At 37.9% G+C, this 18,890-nt stretch overlaps 1 protein-coding gene across 1 annotated transcript in view; it reads right to left on the minus strand.

Moving 5' to 3' along the window:
• cwf19l2 (CWF19 like cell cycle control factor 2) overlaps positions 1–18,890 on the minus strand; it is a 33,939-nt gene that overhangs the window by 13,915 nt on the left and 1,134 nt on the right. The window contains exons 2-11 of the mRNA XM_081371592.1: positions 11,928–12,038; positions 11,049–11,174; positions 10,754–10,864; positions 9,458–9,577; positions 8,780–8,873; positions 7,770–7,879; positions 4,206–4,999; positions 2,365–2,467; positions 2,003–2,218; positions 935–1,072 (exon numbers count right to left, since the gene is read on the minus strand). Coding sequence (XP_081227718.1) covers positions 935–1,072; positions 2,003–2,218; positions 2,365–2,467; positions 4,206–4,999; positions 7,770–7,879; positions 8,780–8,873; positions 9,458–9,577; positions 10,754–10,864; positions 11,049–11,174; positions 11,928–12,038 — 1,923 coding nt within the window. The remainder of the gene's footprint in view (positions 1–934; positions 1,073–2,002; positions 2,219–2,364; positions 2,468–4,205; positions 5,000–7,769; positions 7,880–8,779; positions 8,874–9,457; positions 9,578–10,753; positions 10,865–11,048; positions 11,175–11,927; positions 12,039–18,890) is intronic.

Below are 18,890 nucleotides of genomic sequence, written 5' to 3' on the forward strand. Positions count from 1 at the left end.
GGTGACGTCTTAGTTTATTCTAACAGATTTGAGTCGCCCTGCCCGGTTTAAAGTCTGCGATCGGAGGAGAGACTGAGAGATTGATCACAGGAATACTGCGGCTTTTACCGCCACCATCTGCCGATGCCGGTCTGGCTCTCGACGATGGATGAGCACAGGAAGACACACGGCTGTTTGTGCGTGTCTGTGCTTCAGAAACTCATTTCTGACACACTGAGCATTTCAATCTTTTCTTTCCAGAAACTACGAAACACTGGAAAAAGAAAAATGTTCAGGCCTAAATTTAAGATAATTTAATTGAACTGCATGTAAAATTGACATGTATTTGGATGCATTCAATTTAATGCAATGCATTTTTTAACTGTATATTGTATACCTAAATGTATATAAATATATTTAAATGAACAGATCCATGACACTTCTAAACAATTATGATTATCTAATTCAAATAAAATTGATGCACATTAAAAAAAGTATCATTTATGACTTACAAAGATGCATCACATTATGTTTATATTAAAACTGTAAACCAATTTTAAATGCAATTCAAATGCATAAATCTTACATTTATAAAGATTTTTTGAGTGTATCTCACAGGAGACAAATCAAATGTGTAGTCATTACATTGCTGCTCATTTGCAAAACGCAAAAAAATTATTGGATCGCATCAATACTCTCATAAAAATTAACAAACTTGCTTTTTCACTGCAAATGCTTTTATGAACGTCCCTTTAGAATTACAGACTGTTCCACACTTTCATTTTTCTGTGGAAGCTTTATATCTCCCAATTGCATGTTATAAAGTCAGAACTGCATGATATGAACGTGCAATTATGAGATAAAAAGTCACAATTATCTTTTAAAATGTCTATTCTGTGGCGGAAAGAGCTCGCATGTTCATCAGTGTTTGGTGTGTGAGGAGATGGGCGCTCACCTTGGCGGCCATGCGTGAGTAAAGAGCGTTCTGATCCTCCGCAGAGCTCATCTTCTCCCGCCTGACCATCTCGCGCAGATCCATACCATCATCATCCTCAAAGTAGCGCACACGCTCGCCGTCCTGATGCGTCTCAACCTAAAAAACAAATCACACAAGAGGAGAAAATGTGACTTCAAGACTTCAGGCAAATGTTAATTTAAAGGCGTCCTATTCTGCTTGTTCATCTTTCTTTAGTGTGTAATGTTGCTGTTTGAGTTCTTCACTATATCAGTGTTTCTGAACTCCTGAAACGCCTCCATTGTTCATTCTTGCGGGAACGAACACGTCACAATATTCCTCATTATAATAATTCATGCGCAGAATAAAGGGGCGGGGCCTGGTTGAGTTAGTTAGTAATGTGTTAAACTGGCGGTTATGGTAAGAGCGGGACATTTCCCAAACACACTGGAAGCGCTCGACCAATCACAACACACTGCTCCAGCCGACCAATCAGAGCACAGTGTGCTTTTCAGAAGGAGGGGCTTCATAGAGACAGGAAGTAAACAGAGCGTTACTGACAGACTGGGAAGAGAGGAGCCGCAACAATGGAGAATATGAGGAAAATAATGTGTTTTATGAATATTCAAGCATGAATATTTATGGAAGCTTGTTTCCGCAACAGAGTAAGAAATAAAAAAGGTAATTGCGACTTTTTTTTCTCAGAATTAGATCTCGCAATTCTGACTTTATAACACACAATTTGGAGAAATAAAGTCAGAATTGTGAGTTATAAACTCGGAATCGTCTTTTTTTCCTTAGAATCAGACTTTATAACTCGCAATTGCGAGTTTATATCTCATAATTCTGACTTTATATCTCACAAATCTGAGAAAAAGGTCTTTTAAAATGTTTTATTCTGTGGCGGAAACAAGCTTCCATAAAAACCTGTTCTAGTAGAGCCCAAAAACAAAATCAAGACTTTGTAAAACAGCATAATAGGTCTCCTTTAAAGTAAATAAACTCCAAATAAAGCACCAAAGGTAGCAAAATCACATCTGATGTTGCACATGCGAGCGTGTGTCTCACCGCTTTCCGCTTCCTCCGTCCTCCTCGAGGCTCCAGTGTTTGTGACGGGGCGTTGACCGGCCAGGCTCGTCCCGACGCGTCGGTTCTGAACAACACCACTTCCTTCTCCGAGTCGGTCGGCGCAGACGCTTGTTGGGTCTGGGCTCTTCTTTGAGCTCGGCTCTCTTTGGCTCGACGGGCAGCATCCATCTGAGCTTTTAGTTTTTCCATCAGGGCCTGTGGATATTCACACACAAGTTTGACTCCAGCAGAACAGGCAATCAGTTTCTGACAGTCTACTACTCATACAAGAACAGTCTCAAACACTAGTGAGCTTCCCATTTACACAGCATTTTCTGTCCAGGTACGTTTGATGAGCTCACCGTGTTTCCCATGAGTTCTGCCTTGACGAGTTTGGCTCCCAGTTTATTCATCTCCTCATCCGTTAGGATCAGTTCTTCCTCCTCCTCCTCCTCACTCTCTGAACTGGAAGATTAGCAAACACAATCAGTTTTAGCATAAGTAACGAGTAAAAATGTCAAGAACTTGTATAGAACAAATCAATTTCCCTGACTTCGCCATGACATTTCCCATGAATCCATTACTAGATACGAATTCCCAATAATCATGTTGATTCATCCAGATTTGCTAACAAATCACGTTTGACCAATTCAATGAAAAAGACCAACGCAACGCATCTCTCTCTGAGTTCTGCAATCCTTAGTTGGACAAGCACTTCAATGGACAATCATTCTTGGGAAGATCTGGATTTAAAGGGACAAACTGGGATGGTTGGGTGGGTTGGGGTGGGGGTTATCTTTCATACGGATTAATATCTGTATAGCACAGCCAGCCATAATATGTTTGTATACATGTGCTGTAGAAAATGCTACATGGTTTAATAGAAATTCAATAAAAATTGTTAAATGAGAAATTAGACTATGAGAATGACTAGTCTGCCCTCATCTTGCGTAGAGCACGTTTAACTCCACATAAGATCTATATCAACCTGAATAAATATTTAAAAGCAAATCAAAACTTTCTGCACAGCTTTGAATTTCCTTGACATTTGTCGGATTTACATGAGCACTGGAGTGTCTAGAAGAGCCTGAATTCACGATGTGAGTTCTAGAATTGATGTAAAATTAGTGCTCTAGAATTCATAGAGTTGTAATGCTTATCGAGGTTTTGCTTGTGTTTTAATTCAGAATTATGCTTTTTTGCAAGAAATGTACAATGTTAAAGGGTTAGTTCACCCAAAAATGTAAATTCTGTCAGTAATTACTCACCCTCATGTTGTTCCAACCCCGTAAGACTTTCGTTCATCTTCAGAACACAAATTAAGATATTTTTGATTAAATCTGAGAGCTGGCTCACTCCTCCACAGGCTTATGGACACTATAACTTGCTGGCCCAGAAAATGTATTAAAGAGATCGTTAATATAGTCCAAGTGACTCCAGTGGCTCAATCTTAAGTTTATAAAGCAACGAGAATACTTTTTTTGTGCGCAAAAACAAACAAAAATAACGACTTTATTCCACTATTCATTTCCTTCTCTCTGGGCCTCGAGTTAGTTTACGTAGTGTTTTTGCGCAGCGCGTCTGTGTTGCACGTCACCACGCATCACACACATGACCAGCGTCGGCCAATAGTGAGCCTACGTGGTGACGTACAACACAGACGCGCTACGCAAAAACACTACGTAAACTAACTCGAGGCCCAGAGAGAAGGAAATGAATAGTGGAATAAAGTCGTAATTTTTGTTTGTTTTTGCGCACAAAAAAAGTATTCTCGTCGCTTGATATACTTAAGATTGAGCCACTGGAGTCACTTGGACTATATTAACGATCTCTTTAATACATTTTCTGGGCCAGCAAGTTATAATGTCTTAGAAGCCTATGGAGGAGTGAGACAACTCTCAGATTTAATCAAAAATATCTTAATTTGTGTTCCGAAGATGAACGAAGGTCTTACGCGGTTGGAACAACATGAGGGTGAGTAATTACTGACAGAATTTTCATTTTTGGGTGAACTAACCCTTTAATATTACTACAATATATTATACTGTACATTAACATACATTAAAATATATTACAATAATATATATATATATATATGGGGAATGTTCCTGCGGTGGAAACGTGGCTTTACATAAGGAAATAAGGCAGATAGAGTGAAGTATCTTCTCTTCTAAAACCCCCTGCTGCTATTCTTCATTCTGACCTGCTCACGGTTGTTGTTGTTTTGCTCTCCTCCTGCAAGGCGGCGCTCTTCTCTGTGTGTTTCTGTGGGGTCGGCGTCGTCTTTGAATCACTGCTCTTCCTCCAGGCAGCTACAACCCCATCATCATCATCATCATCAGGTTTTCTGAATCCTGTCCTCTGATTGGATGAGGAGCTCTTCCGCACCTCCCTCCTCAAACCTGGCCCTGCGCTCATGTCCTCGTCGGCATCCGAGGGTTTCAGGAACTTGTCCTTGAGGCTGTACAGAGAGGAAGTGATGCGTCTCTGAGACTCCGGATCCTCGTCTGGATCCGGCCCGGATCTCTGATCGCGTTCCTCGTGGTCGAGAGACATTCTCTCAAAGTCTTGCTCTCTTTCTCTCTTAGCATTTGGAGATTTGTCTCGCCGTCCTCTCCTCCATTCTTCATTCTCTCTCCCTTCTTCTCTCTTCCATCTCTCTCTCCCTTCTTCTCTTTCATCTTTCTTCCATCTCTCTCTCCCTTCTTCTCTGTCATCTCTCCTCCATTTCTCTTTCCCTTCTTCTCCGTCATCTCTCTTCCATCTCTCCCTCACTTCATCTCTGTCGTCTCTCCTCCATCTCTCCCTCCCTTCATCTCCATCATCTCTCTTCCATCTCTCCCTCCCTTCATCTCTGTCGTCTCTCCTCCATCTCTCCCTCCCTTCATCTCTCCTCCATCTCTCTCTTCCATCGTTTCGGTCTCCTCTCCTACCACCCCTCTCTCCATACGCAACCTCCTCCGCCTCTCGCAGTTTCTTCTGGAAGTCCTCCATGGACTACAGAGGGAAGAGAGAAAACACATCATTAAGGCCAGTTTCCACCAAAAGCGGAGCAGATTCACTAGAGTTTAGTACATGTCGACCCCGGTGGGAAATGGTGCACTGAAAACGTTCAAAACACCCATATGGGTTTTAGGGCTTCGGGTTCCAGAAGAGAAAATAACCATGAGCTCCATATGGCAGCATGATTTCAACTTCATTTAAAAAAACATTTTTATGAGCTAAACTACCCAGGAATCCTGAAGAAAAAGAAACATCTTTTTTACTTATTGCATTTATCTAATATTTGAATAATATATTACAACTCACACATATATATATATAGATTCTTCAGAATATATATATACAGTACCAGTCAAAAGTTTAGAAACATTACTATTTTTAATGTTTTTGAAAAAAGTCTCTTATGCTCATCAAGCCTGCAGTTAAAAAACAAACAAAAAAAAAACAGTAATATTATGAAATATTATTACAATTTAAAATAATGGTTCTCTTTTTTAATATACTTTAAAATGTAATTTATTTTTGTGATGCAAAGCTGAATTTTCATCAGCAAGTACTCCAGTCTTTGGTGTCTTATGATCCTTCAGAAATCATTCTAATATGATGATTTGATACTCAGTTATTATCAATGATGGAAACAGTTGTGCTGTTTAATATATTTCTTTGGAATACTTTTTTCAGGATTCATTGATGAGTAAAACGTTAACAGCATTTATTCATAAAAACAGCATTTATTCAAAATAAAAACATTTCTAACAATATAAATCGTTACCATCACCTTTTATCAATTTAACGCATCCTTGTTGAATTAAAGTACTAATTTCCTAAAAAAAAAAAAAGTTATTGTTCCCAAACTTTTGAACGGTAGTGTATATTGTTACAAAAGATTTCTATTCTAAATAAATACAGTTCTTTTTAACTTTTTATTCATCAAATAATCCTGAAAAAAGTATCTCAGGTTACAAAAAAAATATTAAACAGCACAACTGTTTCCATCATTGATAATAACTGAGTATCAAATCATCATATTAGAATGATTTCTGAAGGATCATAAGACACCAAAGACTGGAGTACTTGCTGATGAAAATTCCGCTTTGCATCACAAAAATAAATTACATTTTAAAGTATATTAAAAAAGAGAACCATTATTTTAAATTGAAATAATATTTCATAATATTACTGTTTTTTTTTTTTTTGTTTTTTTAACTGCAGGCTTGATGAGCATAAGAGACTTCTTTCAAAAACATTAAAAATAGTAATGTTTCCAAACTTTTGACTGGTACTGTATATATATATATATATATATATATATATATATATATATATATATATATTAGTGCTGTCAAACGATTAAAATATTTAATCGCGATTAATCGCATTAATGTCATAGTTAACTCGCGATTAATCGCACATTTTTTTTTATCTATTCTAAATGTCTCTTGATTTATTTTTGTCCCATTATTTTTTCCTCATCTTAATGCTCTTATCAACATGGAAAAGTGGATCGGCTTGCTTTGTGCAAATGTTTTTTATTGAAAACAACATTGGCATATACACTTAGTGTTCAATTTCACTAACATTCTCACTTGGAGCAAATAATCTCTCACACAATGTAACACTGTCCATCAATAAAAGGGTGAAAGAAATACTGACGAGGTCCTGATATTGACGAGGGGGCGGGGAATTCGCATCAGCTGTGTGTGTGCTTGGCCATCAAGTGGTGTTTCAGACTGGACGTGCTGCGATGATAGCTCAGTTCACAACGACAAAACACACAGATCTCTTTGGTCTTGTCAAATGAACCATTTGGCCACTTTTTTAAAAGTAAACTTTCCATTCAGAATCTTATTGGCATCCATTTCGGCGTCTCGCGCTCATCATTCATCCACTCAAAACGTAACGTTAAAGGGGGTCGCACACTGGACGATAAGCTTTTATTGCTGGCCATGAACTGATAAAGTGTGCGTCCGATGTGCGATACAAGTTGTCCTAGACACGGCTTCTCGTCCACTCTTTGGCCGGCTCGCAAGCCCAAACAAGTGTGTGCGGCGTGCCTGTTGTTTTGTTTCCGGTCTAGCTAGATCCGGTGGTGTTGTAGTTTTACTAACGTTACTAGTTGTTGCAAAAGCATGTGAAAAAAAACTACAAAGTTTGCTAGGCGTTAATCGCGCAATAAAAAAAAATTGACGGCGTTAAAATGGGTTTGCGTCCCATTGCGTCCCGTTTTTCTTTTTAATAACGCGTTTAACTGACAGCCCTAGTGTGTGTGTGTGTATATATATATATATATATATATATATATATATATATATATATATATATATATATACACACATATACATGATAGATAGATAGACAGATAGATAGATTCAAATATTATAAGACAATATTATATTGTGAATATATATTAATATATAGCCTAATAAACCTACTGGCGTCTGTGTCATTACTGTAAATCAAAGAACAAAAGAAACAGAAAATCCCTCACTGGTCTTGACTGAATAACTTAAGTAACTTTAATAAGGAGTAATAAAATCAAATCGCAAATACCCAAACAAACAAATACTAGGCGGTATAAAATTAAATAATTTACAATATTGCATCCTTATTGGTTGCAAACAGCAATGAATATACAGCATGACCAGTTTCATGAATGAATGGCTTGAATGAGCTCTTCTTCAATCTCAGCGGAAGCAACCTTACAGTGTGTGTAATTAAACAGAGATGTGTGTTTGTTTATCGCTGTGTGTGTGTGTTTGCTCACCCCGTATCTCTCCGCCACCACACTCTCCACACTGCGCTGTTCTCTGTCGGCCTGCTCTTTCATCCTCTGATAGGACTTTCTGAGCCAGCTCACCCCTCCATCATTCACCACTGAGGGAGAGAGAGAGAAATCTGTGTAAAACATCTGTGAAATAAACACTTCCCGCTCAGCGTGTACAGAGCGCAGATAAGAGCGGCTGCACTGTCAGCTCACAGTCAACATGAAACGCCCCATCCTAATAACGTGACATATTTCAGAATGAAACAGTGCATTGAAACGACACAAAGAAAATGCAAGGAATCAATCATGGAAAACGAAAGAGGACGAGAGCAGCTTGTTGGCTTTTAACAACTTGGGTTGCACTATTAATAGCTTCACGTAGCCCATTTTATTAGTTTTTTTGCGAAGTTTGGTCCAAATTGCAGCTTATTTTGTCCGAAAACTGACCACTTAGAAATCTAAAATGTTATTGATCAATGGGGTTATCAGCACTAACCTTTAACAATGAACATTTCTGTTAATTGAAATAATACGTTAAAATGTCAAAGGTCATTGCTGAACTGCTCTACACTGAATACATTTGCTGTATGATTTACTTTGAAACTATTGTCACTCAGAAATTGCAAGTAAATTTCACAAATAATTACCAAGAAACAGCAAGTAACACATTGAATAACACATGAAATTTTCCAGAAGAAAAACTGAATTAGTATTTTCCTGTAAAACGTCATTTTTTTATGGATTTTTCACCTGCGACTGTGAGATAAAAAACATCTCTCGAAGTTTGACCACCTCAGATCGTCAAATTTATTTATTTCAATGTTGAATTAATCGAATTACTGGTAAATGAGCGGCAACAAGTTTTCACGTCAGTTTCTGCCTTTAAAAAAAAAAATCCTGATTTCCTCACTTTTGATGTAGGAGAAAATCCATGGTATTTAGGATCAAATCCAATCATACAAGCGTTTTCTAAATGACGTTCATTTCGGCTTTCTTGTTTCGGCATTCACCTTTTCTAACCGCAGTACTGGAGGAGGCCTCTGGGGGCAGACCACTTCCTCCATCTTTCCAATAAGGGTTCAACTCTAACTTGTGAAGACCAGCCTGAGAGACAGAGGAAGACAGAGAGAAACACACCATAAACACAAACACACACTCCTCGTACAACAAAATCACGCTCTACGAATGTGATCATTTCAACACTTGGTTTGATTGCTTGATTTGAACTGTTTGCATCAAGGATTTTTATTTGTTTAATTTATTTTCCATCGTTACTGTTCGTATCACTGTGTATAAAGTTCAGAGGAAGATCCGGAGCTGAAATTCAGATATGGGCCAATCACAACAGACTGGGCCATCTGACCAATCAGAGCAGAGCAGCTCTCAGAGGGGCGGGGTTTAGAGCGACTGAATCTTCAAACGAAGCGTTTCAGATACTGAGAGAAAAGAGCTGATGCTGAAATGGATATTATGAGAAAATGAAAATGTTTTTTGGCCTTGGATGCATGTAAAACTATTGTAGGAGAGGCCAAAACAACATTAGGAACCTTTAAAATAGCATACTAGAGGCCAGTCGTGTAAAGGTGGATCTTCACCCAATAATAAAAAGGAATGTGTCAGTTTTGAGTGTCATAATGACATGGATGTCATTTTACACAATGTTGTTTGAAGACACAAACATCGCTCACCTGTTCAATAGCCTTTGCTTTCTCCCTCTCCACCTCTTTCTCTGCTTCTTTCTGCGCTCGTTTCTCCGCCACGGAGGTCGTCTTCATCGCCAGGAAGTCAAAGGTCATCCATTCATCTCTCTAGGAAAGGTCAAACAGACAAAGACTATGAAAAAATAGATTTAATGCATTGTTATGCCCAAAAACAAGATGCACCTTAAAAATATGATTCTATATCTATTTGCTGCTAACAAACAAATGGAGGAATGGAGGAATTCTGGAGGGTGAAAAAGCATTTGTCTGTAACATGCATCACATTCATGTAAAGTTAACCTTTCGTATCTTCATCACGTCACTGGACACAACGCACCAGCTCTCACTGAAAACAAATGACTTGCGGTTGCTTTGCAAATGGATGTCAGTGTGACGCTCCTTACGGCTCAGAGAGAGAAGAGAGAGCTCTTCAATTCCAGTAATAACAATATTGAAGTTTCCACAAGTGGCTTTGCTGTGTAGGACAACAATCACCCACTCTGACACACTCGTATAATCTCAGTGTCTGAAGACTGTGATTACAGACTACAGCAAGGATGGTCATCGGATCACAGTAAACTGCTGTGTGACAAACCGCCTCCATTAAGCACAATTATTACACGGCTCTGTGGAATACTTGATTCTGATTGGTCAATCGCACCATCCAGCGGTATATAATTCCCAGATAACCACCGCTGAAACGCTATACGCTCGCCAGGAACGGGTTTTCTTCAAGGAAGTTTTGCTTTAAGTGAGCTGATAAAATATTAAAACTCAGTCGAATCATTAGATTGTGTACGGTTATTTTATTATGCCATCCAGTATCGTGGACTCACTCTCTCTTGTTTCATTCAATCGTAGCTGCTGCCATTTTGTGAGTATTGTTTTGTACACTGTTGGATTCGAAGATACAAACAGGTACGATTTAAAAACAGTTTAATCTGAAATCAATATCTCTTATCTCTGTAATTATTTATGTGGTGAAATGCTGTGTAATAAGTGGTTTGACTGTATACTGTATCTCTTCAGTTTGAACTCGCCGCGCTAGCAACTGCTCTCTCCGCGTTTAAAGAGCTAATAAAATATTTCAACTCATATCTATATTTTGTGTCTAATTATTCACTTATGTGGCAAGTAGTTGTGTAATAAGCGGGATAATGTACATCCAGCCGATTGTTATCTCAGAATAAACCCCTTCAGACCCTCCTGATCACCCTGTCGGGTTTATTCTGAGATAACAACCGGCTGGATGTACATTATCCCAAACATAGACTGGGATCTTACTTGGTTAGTACTGGCCACTGTAGATGTGGGCGTGGCCTCAGGCTCCGCCTTCCATGCCTTGTCTCCGCCCCCTGAAGGAATCTGGGCCTCCACCCACTCGTCCTCTGAATCCTGTAAACAAATAAGGATCAACACAGGGAAGAAACGATGTTGTACACTACCACAACTTGCAAACCCAATTGAAATTTACTGCAACATTTTAGTCATGCAACCTGAAATACCTGGAGAAAAAACGCTTAACGCAGGATTAAATGTGGCATTAAAATGTGGCTAAACGTGATGTTAAAGCACATACTTCAGAGCTGTCACAAGATGCATTTTCCCCTGCATTTTTCTCTTTCTTGGCTTTCTTCTTCTTCTCTTTCTTCTCCTTTTTCGCTTTCTTTTCCTTTTTCTTTTTCTTGTTTTTCACTGCATGCTCCTGTGTGCAAAAAACAAACACAAAGTGTGAATCCGGTGTGGAGAGAAATGAGAAACAGAGACCAAATGTACAAATGTATCAACATTTTAACTTCTACAATATGGTATGTATATGTATTTACAGCAATATCATGTCGGAACCAGGATTTGACTGGATTGTGAAATCTAATGTACTGTATATTATATTATTGAACAATAGGATTTTTCCCTGTCTGTGTGGCATTGGTCAAATCAGATGTGGTAACTTTATTATATTATATTATATTATAATTTCCATTCAAACTTTAAGGGTCAGTAAGCTATTTTAAGAAATCAATACTTTCACTCAGTAAGGATGCATTAAATTGATCAAAAGTGACAGCAAAAACATTTATAATGTTAAAAAACAAATTGCACCAAAGAATCTTGAAAAATAAAATGTTCCCAGTTTTCAACATTGATAATAATCACAAAGTTCTGAAGGATCATGTGACACTGAAGACTGGAGTAATGATGCTGAAAATTCAGCTTTGATCACAGGAATAAATTACACTTTACTATATATTCACATAGAAAACTGGTATTGGCAATAGTAATAATATCTAATATAATAAGTTTTTACAGTATTTGTAATCAAATAAATACAGCCTTGGTGAGCAGAAGAGACTTCTTTCAAAAACATTTTAAAAATCTTACCAACCTGAAGTTATGTTATGAATCATTCTCAATAAAAATAAAACATTTCTGGTCATCTTTAATGAGTTTGACCTCTGACCTGGCCAATCTGCTGCAGTCGAAGGTCAACATCGGGAAGCATCCAAGTGTCTTCACCCCTGGCCTTCCTCTCGGCCTTCCTCCTCTCCTCGTTCTCATACTTCTCTTTCGCCTACAGACAGAGAAGCAAGCAGAAACAGGAGAGGAAAGCAGATGAGGATCACATGTTTAAATTCTAATTACATATTTGTCTGGGGTGATAAAGGTTTGTCAGGTCGTTTCTCGGCGTAATGTGTGCACAGAGAAACCCAAAACCCAAGAGCGTGATGCTCTTCCGAATGGCCGATTCGGATACCGGCTGACGATTATTTTCTTCTTTGTTTAAAGCTGCAGTCCGTAGTTTTTTCTTCTTTGTCGCCATCTCTGTTCGAAATCTGCAATTGCAGTTATTCACGGAATTATCAGCTTTACGTGGGTTGTGCCTCGGCACGGCAATGCCAGGATGAATCCGGTGTTTTGAGGAGAATGTGCGGCTGTCAGTCGCCGCTAGTGTGGATACTGTCATTCGCAATCACAGATTCTACTTTTTGGAAGTATGATCAACATACGAATTTTCACCGGAAAATGCCGTCTGAACAAATAAGTGACATCCACTTTTGTTCTGACCAATAAGGGTAGATCACGCAGTAAATCACGCTGATTAAATCTAACGCTCGCTTATCATATCACGTAAAACCGTGCAAATTATACTTTGTTCTCGAATTGTTAATGTTAACAACATCAGCATTGCATGACTACATTTAATGCCCTTCCGATATTTATCCTTGTTTTCGCATGGGCCGGTTGCAGTCTCTTTATTTCTCCGAAGTCTTTTGCGTTTTACAACGGGTGAATCTCCTGGTGATTGTCGTTTGAACCTTTCTGCATCCACCATCAAATTAATAAGTTTAATTATATCAAGTGCTGTGAGAAAAGGCTATAAATCTCCACCTCCAGCATCCTCACACTCATAGCCGACTAGCCGAGACCCTTCTTTATGTGGACAGATGTGACGTAAAGACATGCTCGAATTTCCCATGGAAATCCACCAGTATCACTGGAGTTAAAAACATTATTACAAGCTTACCGTTCTGAATCGAGCTAAGGCAAGCTTAGTTTTGAACACTGGCTGGTTATGTACTTGATCAAAAAATTATTTTGGATAATTTTTAACCCAAAAAAGTTACGGACTGCAGCTTTAAGCAAATTTACGTGTTGTTTATTTGCTCTATAACAGACCAGACTGGCCTTAAACAAAAAAATATCTTTAGTCGTTTGAAATTATAGGCAAACACTGCATTTTAATCACGGTCCAAACAGAGATGTTACACACATGCAATATGAGCAGTTGTTTATTATTTAAATTAGATGCAAATTTGAGTGCAATTTCAAGATTTAGGGGCCATTTAACATGACACCGTTTTCAACTAAAAAATGGCATGACAACAGTTGACATGACAACAGTGTTTCGGGTGCCTGAAAACACAAACTTTTAAAAAAGGGTTTCAAAGTGCACAATACCGTAATTGTCTCCGTGTAAACTACAAAAACGTAAACTTGTGAAAAGAAAACAGTGACGTCATGCACATGCGTATTACATGTTCAGTCTATAAGGCCTTAGTGTTTTTCTTTACAAAGTGACATCGCCAACTACAGGCCTGGCATGAATAATACAGCGTTTTAACTGTTTTTGCAGATTTCGTGTAAAGGGGGGATCGTTTTGACAACGTTGTCATCTGTACGTGAAAAACGTTGTTTTATTACGTCGTTGTCGTATAAACACAGCCTTAAAGCAAAAAACAGACTTTAGATTTGAAAAATTATGCAACATAACACACCAGCACAAAACAAAAACAGCAGACGGACTGAATGAAAAGGCAAATTCACTCTCTGCCAGTAGGGGGCGCTCATGGAGAAGCAGTGGTTTCCTTGGTTACCGCCGCGCTTATAAACACTACTTTAAACGGAGGTAAAAGCCCATTCACATAAAGAACATTAACTATAAAGATAACTATATTAGTGTCCACAGTTTATTATAAGCACATGCTTGTCTGTCACTTTAAATGATTGGTTGACAATGTTTTTATTGTTCATCAGCAGAAAATTGTTCTGAAAGTGATTCCAACGATATCGTTTCTCTGTGCCGTGATCGTTATAGCTATGGTGTGAATGTAGTTGGTGTAGTTATGGTTTCTCTGCTATTCTTTAATATTGAAATGATTTTTAGAACTATGGGCCCGATTTTAACGATCTGAAACGCAAGTATCAAACGCGAAACGCAAGTAACTTTGTGGGCGGGTCTTGGGCGCTGTTGCTATTATACCGGCGGGATAAATGACTCTTGCGCCAGATGCAAATCTAAAATGTGTTGGTCTGAAGTCGCTTCATTACTCATAGGTGTGGTTTGTGTAACGTGAAATAAACCAATCAGAGCGTCATCTCACATTCCCTTTAAGAGCAGGCGCGCTTGTTCCGTGGCGGATTGATATTATAACGGCGGATTTGCCAGGAGCGGTTCACAGCCGAGGAGACCGACGTTCTCGTCAGGGCCGTAAAACACAGAGAAGTGACGTTGGGGATGGAGAAACACACACAGATTAGCTTCGGTTAAACAGGGGTATGATAATTTGGGTAAATGTGTAAACTAGATTTATGCCTATTTCTTCACATCTTCATGGATTGGACACAACAATGATTTCCCTCGTGTGGTAATATTTTTCCTTGTAATAATGTACCATTTGCAAAAATGAAAACTGCTGCATCTGTGTGTAGATGAGATAAGCAAAGTGTATGTGCACATGCTACATTGATTATGGCCAAGCATGCGCCCTTAAAATAGTATCTGAACATATCTGAAAATAGTATCTGGAATTGTTTTCTGAAACTGCAAAATAGCACCAGGGAACGTTTGCACCAGAACACTCCTCCTCTTTGTGCTGAACCGCCCCGGGAGCGCAAGTTCATTCCCTAATTTACCGACGTGCGTCTGTGGAGGGAAAAGTCCGCTGTGCGTCAGGTGCAAAATAGGAATGATACATGTGTCGGTGTACAAAGTCAATTGCGCTGGGTGCAAGATAGAGCCCTATATATTTATAGTTATCATCTATAGTGAACGAGCCTTAAAAAAGCCATCAAAATGTTTCTGAAGACAGACAGTCAGTTCCCTTCAAAGATACATTCATATAAACCAATATAAATATTTATATTTTCCTTTCCGATATTTTGAGCATCACGAACAGCATTTTCTCCGTTCTCCTGGTCTCTGTTAACATCCTGTTTACAGACTTCCTAATATTTCCACACAAATGACATTTTGGGAATTGATTTGCAAAGCAGTTTGTGTGCAGGTCCGGAACTGAGATCGGCCAGAATAAAACAGTCCGGTTCTGATTTATGGCCGGTGTATCTCCAGATAACACAGACACAGAACGTGTACTGAGATCTGCACACATCAATGGCTACGTCTGGAGAAGTATGATAATACTCACACTATTTCTGCAGTTTGCACATATCCCAAATTACCTAGTTTTGATAATATGTTCAGTGTGCCAAAAAGTGCAACATAAGTATATATTTTTTCTGAGATGACCTTGCTGGATTAAACACACAACTAAAGCCCTATTCAGACAGGACTAGTTTAACATGGAGAGGAGCGGTAAAGTAATAATCACCAGCGCTTCACTGTGATTTTAGTCCCGTCCGAATGTCTCATCTCAGTGATGATCACGGACAATGTCAGGAAAGATTACAGCGACTTTTACCTTCAGTAAAAAGGTCAGGGAGAATGACCTCAGGTGATCCTGATCCCGTGCGGATAGACCCGCTGTAAATATGTGCGTAAATATTTCCTGTTTAAAAGTAGTTTTCCGCGTTTTTTCAAGTATGGAGACGCTTGAAAAGCATCAGTTGCGTTCTAGACGCTGGGACGAGTCTGTGGCAAAACAAGTGTTTCACACACACCATTCAGATCTGAGAGGAGATCGACAGCACTTGTTAGAGGAGAAACATCTTTTAGCGTTAGATACGTGTCTATTACCAACACAATCCAATCTGAAGTTAATTAATACATCGTTCAACATAACTGTTTTATATATATGAATATAGGTTATGTGTGTTTGTGCACGTGATATCAGGAAGCAGCGTAACACACACATGAGTGTGACGGCGGTGTGTAAAGCGAGTTACTCTCCCACTTCTGCTGGTTCTACTGAGATCTCTGATCCCGTGTGAACTGGCCATTAATATTACAGACGTCCTGTGGTAAAGTTACATTACTCCATCTACCCTTGTAAAGTTAATCCCGTCCGAATAGGGCTTTAGTAAGGACATCTGAACACTCTTAAAAATAACGTTTTTTTTTTTTTGTGCCATCAATGGTTCCATAAAGAACCTTCAACATCCATGGAACTTTTCAAAAGGTTCTTTATAGAATGAAAAATTTCCAAATTTGTTTGTTTTTAAAAAAAATGTGCTTCCCACTAAGAAAAAAAATGGTTATTTTAAAACCTGATGATCACTGAAAGGTTCTTTGAGGAACCAAAAGTGATTCTTCTATTGCATCACTGCGGAAAAATATTTTATTTTTATTATTTAAGAGTTTGAAACATTTTTTGTATGCAATGTAACAAGCAATGTACAGTATATAACACATGCTATTGCACATCATATATTTTTATAAGCAGTAAATATGCATTTTGTGTCATATGCTAACATTTCAGACTGACAGTCAAATATCTCCAGTGAAACTTTAGTGTTACTTATATAGTTATATCATATTTAAGTTTACTTTTATTTTTATATTTTATTTTATTTATAGTTTAAGTCATTTTTGTTATTGGTATTTGTTAATATTTCTATTTAGCTATTCATTTTTCCATTAGTTCAATTTACTATTTAGTAAGAGTTAATTGCCAAGACAATGTTTCTGATTTTCATTTAAGCCTTTTAAGTTAAAATTTTTAAATCTAAAATTTATATTTCGGCTTTAATTCAATTACAGACAATGATTTGATAACACTTTACAATTAGGTATATCATTTGTTAACATTAGTTAACATGAACTTACACTGAAAACTATTTCTTAAGCATGTATTAATCGTCGTTAATATTATTTTATATATAACATTTACTAACACATTATTAAAAGCAAACGTTGTCCAGTAGTAGTTTTATCAACTAACTTTAAGAAAGATTTATATACTGTAACATGTAGTCATCATTGTTATTTCATGTTACATTAACAAACGGGACCTTACTGTATAAGTGTTACCAATAATTTTAAGTATATGAAGTTTTAGAGTTAGTAAACATCACACAAGCAAAGAAATAAAATAAAAACACCAAAGAGGAAATCAGAAAATAAGGAAATGATGTTGAATTACACGGCAGCAACTTTAAATAAATGTTTAAAGGCCAGGAAATAAATCAAATAGACCTAAATAGAGCAGCTGTCTGTGTCTGCTATCAGGCGAGGACAGAGTTTACCGTCCTGTTAAACACTGATGATCAGTGGTGTTTATATTCTCCTGCTAATCATCATTAGACATCAGGAGGGAAAACATCAACCTGGACATTATCCAGAAACACTGAGAGAGAGAGAGAAAGCTCTCATTCACGGGGTTTTACCAGCACTGAACATTTCAGAAATAGTTCTCTTCTCATAATAGCTCATATTGTATACTAAACATCAATTGCAAATATGTTATTATGTTTATTATTGATTAACTATGTTATCATCCAACTTCATACTTATGGATGACTGTGTTCACCAGACTGTAAACGCACTATGGACTGGTATCGCCCCCTAGAGGTAGTTTAGTGCCGGTTCACCTCAGAACTAACTAGTGACTGACTGATATCAACTAGGCGGATTAAAAACTGGCCAAAACTTAAAAATAAATAATAATTCCGATCGGATTTTCAAAATGTGAGAGACCACAAACATGATGGAAAAAAAAACATTTAAAGGTGAAAATCCAGTTTTTAATGTTGTTTATGTGTCTATGTGGTGTTTTTAATATGCTTTAAGACAAACCATGTGTAAATTCATAAGTCGACAGCATTGCTGAGTATTTCCTCCTAAAAACTGCAGTGAACCAAAGACAGTCTCAAAAACACGCTTTGAAATCGCTGGTGTTTCTGACGTCACAAACTACCTTGTAACCAATCAGATCAACGTGTGATCGTCAACCAGTGGATCTCTGAGCTGAGGGAGTGAGTGGAGGCGGGGCTCATTTGCATATTCACAGAACCATGCATACTAAATGAAGGTGTCGACGAGTTACATTCAAGATAAAAGGCATGTAGAATTTTTTTTTCACACATTTTTTTCACAGAATCTTTCACAGTCAAACTTGACTTTTGAGAAAAACAAACATGCAGATGACGGGCAAGAAGAATGTCCTCGGGTTTTATCAACTAACTTTAAGAAAGATTAATATACTGTAACATGTAGTCATCATTGTTATTTCATGTTACATTAACAAACGGGACCTTACTGTATAAGTGTTTCCAATAATTTTAAGTATATGAAGTTTTAGAGTTAGTAAACATCACACAAGCAAAGAAATAAAATAAAAACACCAAAGAGGAAATCAGAAAATAAGGAAATGATGTTGAATTACACGGCAGCAACTTTAAATAAATGTTTAAAGGCCAGGAAATAAATCAAATAGCTTTGAAATCGCTGGTGTTTCTGACGTCACAAACTACCTTGTAACCAATCAGATCAACGTGTGATCGTCAACCAGTGGATCTCTGAGCTGAGGGAGTGAGTGGAGGCGGGGCTCATTTGCATATTCACAGAATCTTTCACAGTCAAACTTGACTTTTGAGAAAAACAAACATGCAGATGACGGGCAAGAAGAATGTCCTCGGGTTTCCCCCCAACACAACTGATCATAACTATGTATGCAACATATTGGACATTTATGATTTGAGATCGGTGCGGCCCTGACGTTCTTCTGAGCAGATTCAGTCACTCTTA

The sequence above is a fragment of the Scardinius erythrophthalmus genome (genome assembly GCF_964197995.2).
Source record: "Scardinius erythrophthalmus genome assembly, chromosome: 7".
Taxonomy (NCBI): Eukaryota; Metazoa; Chordata; class Actinopteri; order Cypriniformes; family Leuciscidae; genus Scardinius; species Scardinius erythrophthalmus.